This window comes from Dendrobium catenatum, unplaced genomic scaffold, assembly GCF_001605985.2.
Source record: "Dendrobium catenatum unplaced genomic scaffold, ASM160598v2 fragScaff_scaffold_9, whole genome shotgun sequence".
Lineage (NCBI taxonomy): Eukaryota > Viridiplantae > Streptophyta > Magnoliopsida > Asparagales > Orchidaceae > Dendrobium > Dendrobium catenatum.
The window spans coordinates 1216134-1226361 of record NW_021318471.1 but is presented as its reverse complement, the minus strand read 5'-3'; the positions used below and the strand labels follow the sequence as shown (position 1 = coordinate 1226361).

Here is a 10228-nt window from a genome sequence, read left to right as displayed (position 1 = left end):
TAAAAATTTGTCCAGAAACCTACTCATTTAAACTCTCCTCGACGGCCTGAAAGAAAGAAAGCGGTAACAGAGAGGCCGGTGCGCGAATTTTTGGAGCCCTCAAACCCCAATTAAGCTTCGTAGCCCGCCCCCCAGTCATCAACTATATTTCCTCCATAACCTAAAATGCAAACGCTATTGTAGTCAGCCTCAACCTCCATAATACTAGTAGCCCTTGGGTTTACCCTCTCCTCAAATACACAAGCCATTCCAACCCCCTCCACTAACATCCATACTTCATCCACATAATACCTAACCCTGATTCTCCTTCACCCACTCTCGGTCAAGCCTTCCAAGAGCAATTCCTAAGCCCTATCCTACTCAAAACCACACAAAGGCATTTTTCACAATCTTCCACCAATCACTCACCCAACAAAAGTTCCCACACCACCTCATTTGGCTAGCCCACATCCACTCCACTCCAAAGGCTCCCTCTCATACCACCAACAACCATCAACATCCTGCTACCACCCCTACATCACAAGGAAGTGCAACCTTGATTTATAAAAACATTATTCTTGATCATATAATATAAAATAAACAAGAAAATACTAGCAATTGCAACAAATTGCATTTTTGATAAATCTTCACTAAGCTATAATTTGTAGTATCTCAAGTGCATGCTCTTAAGCAGAATAATAGACAATATCAACTGATCAATATTCTAGGATACAGCATAGCAAAGCAATGATCATTTGACACACATTTAAAAAAAAATAAAAACGAAAAACAAAAAAGCATAGGCCACCTCATATAGGCCAGGGAAATGGCAGACCATCTGCCTAAACAAATTGCTATTCTCTCTACACCTTAAATTATTGTGTACATCTTATTATATTAAAAACACAAGCTGCGTATTGATGCAAGAAACACCATCAATGAATTTAACTTGACTAGTGGCCAAACATTGGATTAAATGACAAAGCTTCAATGTAAATTAACTGTTTCATGTGTTCTTCAGTCAATGCCTGCTGTTCGAAATCAAAGGAGAAAGGTTCCATGCAAACAGGTTCATCATCAACATCATGTAATCTTTCCAAGTATGGATGTGCAAGAGCTTCATCAACTGCAGCAGAAGTAGGGAAAGAGAGATTAATTATCAATCATAAAACAACTTTTCGATATCAAATTACTCGACTAATGATGTTTTAAGCAGCTGCATTGCTCATTTCTCAAGCTTTCAGTCCTATAATAATTACAGAAAGTGCTTTCAAATTAATGAGAGATCAACCGAAAACTAAATCAGTAGTTATTCCTTAGCACATCTTCTCCCTCTCCTAATTCTCTTCTTTGTTTCCTCCAACACTTCCTATATAATAAGCTTACCATATTTTGCATCAAAGCCACAGTTCATAATTATATTGGCTTTAAAGGAATTAAACATTTAAACTGAATCAAATGATATCGGGCAAATCAATGTTACCTCAACTAGCCATATGCAAATTGTAGTACTTCAAACAATTAGAGCACTTGCAACTTACACAAATGGTTTAGAAGACCAAGGAAAAACAAATTTAGAAGTCTTCAATGGGGTTATGCAGGATCTAACTTGCAGAAACCTACTGTTTAGTTTAGTCTAGACTGCTCCAGAACCTTAGGCGCTTTGATCATTCCTAAATAAGTACTTAAAAATTAGACAGCATAGGCTACAGCATGCTAGATTAGTTTTCCAATTAAAACAAGTTTACCCCGCTTCAAGGATTTTCATATATGCCTGCGGAAAGAAACTAATTCCAAATTTATATCATTCAATAAACTGATCAAAACAGATTGCTAGTGGCCTCTCCTTTGGATCAGATGACTCTCATCGGACTCCCTTGGACGCTTAGGACCCCATTAGAAATCCCAATGGCTCAACCCTTATGTTCCCAGACCCATGGACTCTAGATCCATTCTGACCCAAGAAGCCCCTCACCCATTAGACCCATTAGCTTACGGGACCCTAGGCATGGACCTCCTATGCTAGCCTAGACACTATACTTGATCAATTAAGCACTCACCTAATGATTGGACACACCTAAATCCCAATCCTAGCTCACTTCAAACAAATCATGGAATAATAGATAGTCAGTGCAAGAAATGAACCAACCAACATAGTTAAGAAAGCACCTGTGAGTCTTCTTGAGGGATCGAATGTTAACATACGTTCCACAAGATCAATGGCGGCTGGACTGATATGGGGATATAGAGCAGTAAATGATTGTCGAGGGAGGACAGGGAGATGTCTAATATATGTTTTTGCATCTTCATTTCGAACAAATCCAAGCTCAGCATCATTAGGAGTACCAATAAGCTTAACAGGCAAGCAATCAATTCTTGTAAGAATCAATAATTGAAAGAAATGAAAAAAAAATACATTTATTTTTCTTCATTATTATTTTGAATTATCCTCACCTCGGTTATAAGGCGCATTTGGTGCATGTGATCTCGTCCTGGGAAAAGCGTCCTCCGGTTCATCAGCTCCATGAAAATGCAGCCGACTGACCAAATGTCAATGGCAGCGGTATAGTCGGTGGAGTTGAGAAGCAATTCTGGCGCTCTGTACCATCTTGTGACAACGTACTCTGTCATCATATCATTTTCCGAAGTGGGGCGTGCAAGACCAAAATCGCATATTTTAAGATCACAGTTTGCATTCACCAAGAGATTGCTTGGCTTTAAATCTCTATGGATGACATTGGCAGAATGAATGTATTTCAATCCACGAAGGATCTGATACAAAAAATACTGCAATGATGGCCATTAAGAAGCAACTCATCAGTTTAATGATGAAAACAAAATTCAAATGCAAGTTTTTATTTCACTTGTTAGACCATTACTTGGCAATGTTCTTCAGATAATTCTTGATTTGAACGAATAATCTGATGAAGGTCTGTATCCATAAGTTCTGTTGCAATATAAACATCATTGAATGCATCCCGAATTGGCGGTGGAATAACATCTCGTATTCCTATCACCTGTTTGATAATGCAGTAAAACTTAGTCACATAAGCAGGCAGAATTTGTCTCATAAGCGGTTATTATATTTACAATCAAACCCAAGATATCTAAGGAATTAAGACTGAATTCATGGCTGAAAAGGAATTCATATTTATGAAAGAAGAATCACTGACGCTAGGCAAGATTTAAATTTCAGATGAATTTAAATTTTGGACTCTATGAAGTTTTAATTTTGGCAGCTAAAGGACTTTGCTTTTGTTTTAATTTCATTTTTTATTTCATCTTTGTTTTTTCTAAATTAAACTATTTTAAATTTTATTTAATACATAGACGAAGTAAATAAAAATGATTCTCAATAAGTACTGCATAAATTATTTCACAATATGTAGTACTATTAATACGAATTGATATTTTTAATAAACTTTAACCCAATTAACAAGAGGTTATAATGAACTTAAAAAATGACTTATTTTTCAAAGTATGAGTGAAAATGGAAAACTTGAACAAGTGTTTTTAGCAAGGTTTAAAAAGGAAATTTCGCGAATTGAGACGTTTTATCATAACAAGGCAAGGCATACACCTCGAAGCGTAAGCCTCAAAACAGAAAAATTGAAGTACTAAAAAAATTATAATAACTCATAAAATGATAAAATATTAAGTAAATTATGAACATAATGACTTTAATGACTTGTTTGATGATAAATGTTACTGAAACACAAGATTCAAAATAATTACTAACAAAAATCAAACTTTTCTCCATCAACCTAATTTTAGCACGTCTAAGTGATGCCACGATACAATTCAATCGTATATATTAAAAAAAAGATCTTGATATGAAGGCAATTCAATCATATAAATTTAAAAAAAGTTATAGCAAATACGATTCAAATGAAAAAAAGATATATTCGTGGTGAAATTCATTAAAAATGAGTCATTGCAATTAAAGAGCCCTGGCAGTTAAATTTTTTGCATTTGTAAAGAAGAAAACTATGACAAATACAATTTATACCTCGGTGCTTGAAAACTATGAAAAAGAACTATCTGTGGTGACCAACTGATTACTTTGGGCTTGACCTAAAGTAGAATAAATAATATAATAAGATGAAATTGTTAAACTTTAACAAATACGAATCAAGATGATCTAACTTCAACATAAATGTCTTGTGTAAGAAATGAATGTCTTAAATTTCATAATTGCTTCTCACAAAGATGTCAAAGCCAACACAGGCTCGAAAGGGAAGATGGATCGTTACCATGTCACGAAGAACTCTTTGAAACGAAGCAAGGCCAAAGCAGTTGAGGCTGAAGTAGTCGAGGCCGAAGCAGACAAGGCTTAATTACTGCTGTGGGCTCCGAAAATTTGGCCCCAGCCTCCGCCATCTGATCCTTTTTTTTTCGGCAGGGAGTTTTAACGGAATTAAGTTCCGGGGTAAATTTTGGAAGGCAGATTGATTTGTAGATAAGACACTACCCAGAGATTTCGCCCTCATTTGTGAGGACTTTATGATATGAGTTCTGGTTTCCTATAGGCGCAAGCCCGTATAGTTAATTACCCCTCCCGATAACGAGTGAGAACTTTCGATTAAGTCTAGTCGTCAATCATATACATAGAATATACATGTTATCTGGCATATAGTAGCAGCATATATATATGGAATGGTCAGAGAATTTGGTAATTTTGATATTTAAAATAGAATTTTCACCATCTAGCACTTAAAGAAGATGGCGGGGTAATGGATGGACCCGATCAAGATCCCATGGTTCCGTCGTCCCGGGCCATCGTGGTCCCTGGTCTACTTAGTCAGAGGAGGTAGTCGACCCAACCTAACAGAAGGATCCTTGTCGGTAGCCATGGGTTGCTTCGTCCAAGAGAAACCTTGTAGACCTGGGGTGAATGTTTATCTAAGGGGACAAATTTAAATCCACCTTAGCTAACAAAGGGCTTTCTGCCCTATCGATTATATTCTATTGATTCATATCTCAAGGATTTGATGCCACTAAGGAACATATTGGCTCTGGCCATAACCGGTATTTTGTGGTGTAAATTGGCGGCAAAACCACTCGGTTCAGAGGGCCCCGGATTATAACCGTTTATCCTGCGGTGTCATTTGGCGGCAAAACCGCCGGTTAGAGGACATGTACCATGTCCTTAATGGCATAAGATTGTTTGAGAATGAATCTTAGTGATATTTTTGGCTAGGCATTAGCTCTATGTGAGCTGAAGAAAATTTTAATTTGTCCACCTCGGCAAACTATTGCGGAGGGTGGATGAATTTTGCTTTAAGTGATTTGATGGATGGATTTCAATTTTAAATATTTTTGGATTTGGATGAATTTTGGGATTTTAGAGTTTTGGATATTGCAGGCATTTGAAATATTTAGAATTAATCATTTCGGTTGAGATTTTTGTTCAACATGGCCATCATCGAGGTGTTTGGGGTTATTTCAACATTTTCATTGATTAGACCCTGTCAACCCCATCAATTTACCGATAAGGTATCAGGTTTCATAGGCTTTGTCTTTGTTAGTAAATTCTCATTGTTATAGGCCTTGAAGATCTAATATAAATGAATTAAAACAAATATATCAGTTACCACAATCGTATATTTGTTCAATGGTTCGAACCCTATCAACTCCTTAGATGTTACATGTGTACCCATAACACCCTCGCCGGGGCCCATGCGGGATTTATAATTACACTTTCCCTTTGTGTACCTAGGTGTATACAAGCTATGGTGCATGTGCAGGGGTATTTTGAAATATTTGTAAACGCCTTTTATCTGATTGCAAGGACATTGCGGATTCGATGGCGTGTTATAGCAGCTTCTGGATTGAGTTATTTGCTGCCTTGTACAGGTAGACTGTCGTGCATTACTCGTTGCTCTCTGCATGTGGATTGTTGTGCACTAACTAATCTCCTGCTTTACATCTGTTGATACTTGTAGATGATATGTTAGGTACACGACTACTTTCATCAGGAGCTTGCAAGCCTCAACAATCTTATCCAACTCGATATTCTGAACCTAATTGAACTGATTCATTCCATTTTTGCGATATGTGGAGGTATATGGGTTCTCTTATCATCTTCAATTTTCGTGGATATCAGGACAGTTTTCTCTCCAAGTATAACATAAAGAAAAAAATTTAGAACACCAGGAAGTTTAGTTCGAATTTGTTCAGACATCCCTCCCATTCTACCAAAAGGTGTCCTTCTGCATACATCGAATTGTCTTTATACCCGACGTACTTGCAAACCTTAATCACCGACATTGTAGGTGGTGTCTACACTTGTGTCGATAGTGATTCGTCGCACTTACGATATACCCACCATTGTTATCCACGAGTGGCTCGTGTTTATTTACAGTAGCCCGTTGTATTCACTACAACCTCCTGGAAATATTCGTAGAAGAGCAATTATTTTCGCATCATATCCACCTTTCACCAATCTCAGGTGGTTCGATGTATTTTCTTTCCCCTTGTGTTGTAGCAGATTGTATGTAAACTTTAACACTCATTGTATGCTTGTATATATGCTTACAAGGGGAGGATCATCAATTGTAGGCAAGCTCACTATGTTCATTCGTTTATGTGTTGATCTCCACTGCAAGGGGTTGTATTTTTCATCATCACCCTTTTACATGATGATTGACGGATCGTTGCACTTGTTTGCAATTTGAGATTGATTATGTGGGGGTTAGTACACCCGTTGCATGTTCCTTACTCATGTTTGTAGAGAGTTCATCGTATTTACAACTCATCGATGTTGCCTTTCTTTGGTGGACCAATGTACTTGCAAGTTGACTAGCTTTGATAGCAAGATCTTCGTATAGATGACTGTGTCAATGCTAATCATGAGGTGATAGTTGATATTCAACTAAATGATTCATAGCTTAAATTGACATTTGCATTTCCATGCTTGATCAAGCATTCAAAGTTTAGTTCTTTGCTATCTGTTCAGGTTTGAATCCGATTATAGCCTCTTGTAATGCATTTAAGTTCCTTGTGCAACTCAAGTTCTAGTCCAGATCTTTGTCATTTGATTCAGGTCTAGGACTTCTGTAAATGTGCTTGTTGTTTTGTTTAGTTCAAGTGTAAATGCTTATTCAAGCTCAGATTCATCAAGATTTGTGTTCATCAAGTTTACAAGTCCCACTTGATGTTGAATAGTTCGAGTTCAAGTTATGCCCACAATATAAGTTCTTGTTTAGAGTCTTCTGAAGTCTTTGCAAGTTCAATTGCATGTTCAATTTCATTTAAGTTTGGTTTTAGTTTATTTAAGTCCAAAAACAAGCCTCTTTATTATTCGTTTGAGTCCAAGTCCTCTACGCTTAGTTCAAATCAAGTTCCCTTGTGACCTTGTTCAAGTGTAAGTCGTTCAAGTTCAAGTTCACAAGTGCAAGATGAGTCCAAATTAGGTCCCTTGTAAGCCCAAATTTTGCACAAATCCCCCGTCTTCAGTATGAATTTCGGCAGCCTCCCAGCGTCTCCCAAGTTTATGTGAAAACCTGAGAGACTAGCCTTTCCCTCGTCGCTACTGAGCTCTTCAGGTAGGTATCTAATGGCACCGCGGCCGTATTTTCTTTAATCTCCGCCCGCTATATGAGTGTTTAAGGGTCTTGGCCACCTATTGAAAAACAGCACAGAGATTTCCCCATGTATGGTACTTAATTTTATCCCCCTCACACTACATGAGCGGTCCAGGGATTACCCACCTCATCGCAAACGTCGTGCCAGTTTCCCTCTCTACCACACTACGTGAGCACGTAGGGGGTTTGCCAGTTCGTTGCGAGCGTCAAAAGCGGGGTTTAAGTTAGAAATTTATACCTTGGGGAGCAGCGATAGAGGCTCGCGGTTCGAGGTAAGAGGGCACATAATATTTTTTTATTAATTATAATAATAATTAATTATTATAATTTATAATTAATCATTATATATTAATTAACTATAATTAGTAAATTAATTTTAATTATAATTAATTAATTACTAATTATAATTAATTATAATTAACCAAATAATTAGCATTGATAATTAAATACTAATTGTTAATTAATTACAATTAATTAATTAATTATGATTACAATTAAATAATAATTAAATATAATTAATAATTATTATAATTAAAATCCAGATTTACTGGATTTGGTCAAGGAAGCGCTCGGAAGGGGGAAATTACCTGGACAGCTAGCGGGTTCTCGTTGTTGGTTTCGTTCAAAATGTCGTGACTCCCAACTTGACGTCAAGAGAAAGTCGTCTAAGGCGCAAAGTCGAACAAACACTAAGAAGCCGGAGAAGCGAGTGAAAAGGAGAAAGTTACCCTCACTTCGAGTGATCTCTCGTTGCTTCTTCCGATCAAACAGGAAGGGAAAGTCGCTGCAGGAGCGAAGTCGAACGACGCAAAGGAGCCGGAGAAGCGACGCGAAGGAGTCGGAGAAACAACGCGAAGGGGAGAAAGTTATCTTCATAACTGTGAGCTCCCGTTCTTGCTTGCAATCAGACAAGAAGGGAGAGTCGCTGAAGGAGCGAAGTCAAATGGCGCGAAGGAGCCGGAGAAGCGACGCAAAGGGGAGAAAGTTATCTTCACAGCTGCGAGCTCCAGTGTTGCCTCCGACCAAAGTGTCGTGACTTCCTACCCGATGGGAAGGAAGCCGTCAAAGGGCGAAGTTGAACAGCACGAAGGAGCAGAAGAAGCGATGCGAAAGGGAGAGAGATCAAGAGAGCCATCCCGAATGCCTCCTTCCCATGCCCTTTTAACGACGCGAAGTTGAGATCACGGCGGTATGGCTCGACACGACTCCGAACGTGTGAGGAATGGCGACGACGTGTGAAGCTCGGCGCAGGACAGGTACGCGATTTGGATTTGATTTCCTTTCTTTTTTTTTATTCGACACAGGTCAACAAGTGCATACTAAGCCAAGAGAGTGTTTCCTCTGCTGCCAGCTACAGAAAGGGGGCGAAGATTGGAACAAGTGTTTCAAATTGACAAAAACATAAATCTAATAAGCACTCCTGACTCTCCCGAACTACAACAAAAACAACAACAACAACAACATCAAACCTTTATCCCACTACGTGGGGTCGACTACATGAATCCTTTTTCTCCATTGTCTCCTATTAAAAGTCAAATTCTCGTTTAAATCTAATAAAGTAGGGTCATTCCTAATATTTTCTAACCAAGTCTTTTTAGGTCTACCCCTACCTTTCTTAACATAAGTCAAATCTAATACCTCTACTCTCCTAACCGGGTCATCACAAGGTCGCCGTTTTATGTGACCAAACCATCTAAGGCGACTTTCTCTAATCTTATCTTCTAATGGAGCTACTCCAACCTTTTCACGTATATGCTCATTTCGTATCCTATCTCTAAGGGTCAAGCCACTCATCCACCTGAGCATCCTCATCTCAACCACACTTAACTTAGTATTATGCTTCTCTTTTAAAGGCCAACATTCGGCACCATAAAGCATTGCAGGCCTCACTACCATCTTATAGAATTTTCTCTTAAGTTTGAGGGGTACATTTCTATCACATAACAAGCCCGATGCATTCCTCCACTTCAACCATCCAACTTGAATTCTGCTGATAATATCCCTATCTATTTCACCATCACTCTGAACAATAGATCCAAGATATCTAAAACGTGTACTCTTATTAATGACTTGATCGCCCAAAGTCACAATCCCCTCACTAGGTCTATTACTACTAAAATTACACTCCATATATTCCATTTTAGATCTACTCAAGCGAAAACCTTTAGACTCTAAGGTTGACCTCCATAATTCAAGTTTACCTTCAACTCCCTCTCTAGTCTTATCAACAAGAAGAATATCATTAGCAAAAAGCATACACCAAGGTACATCCTCTTGCAAATGTCTAGTGAGAACATCCAAGACTAAAGCAAAAAGATATGGGCTTAAGGCTGATCCTTGATGTAACCCAACCGAAATAGGAAAATACTTGGTCAAACCACCTTGTGTTTGAACACAAGTAATAGCTCCTGCATACATATCTTTAATGATTTGAATATAAGCATTATTAACTCCTTTCTTTTCAAGAACTCTCCATAGCACTTCTCTTGGAACTTTATCATATGCTTTTTCTAAATCAATAAATATCATATGTAGATCATCCTTATTTTCTCTATATTTCTCCATCAAACCTCTTAATAAATGTATGACTTCCATAGTCGACCTACCCGGGATAAATCCAAATTGATTTTGAGAAACATTAGTATCACACCACAACCTATGCT

At 37.9% G+C, this 10228-nt stretch overlaps 1 protein-coding gene across 1 annotated transcript in view; it reads right to left on the bottom strand.

The window, feature by feature from the left end:
* Window positions 1-640: 640 nt before the first annotated feature.
* LOC110092500 (mitogen-activated protein kinase 5) overlaps window positions 641-10228 on the bottom strand; it is a 19280-nt gene continuing 9692 nt past the window's right edge. Inside the window, exons 3-6 of the mRNA XM_020817072.2 lie at window positions 2859-2996; window positions 2434-2766; window positions 2149-2332; window positions 641-1105 (exon numbers count right to left, since the gene is read on the bottom strand). Of these exons, the coding sequence (XP_020672731.1) occupies window positions 933-1105; window positions 2149-2332; window positions 2434-2766; window positions 2859-2996 (828 nt within the window). The 3' untranslated portion in view covers window positions 641-932. The remainder of the gene's footprint in view (window positions 1106-2148; window positions 2333-2433; window positions 2767-2858; window positions 2997-10228) is intronic.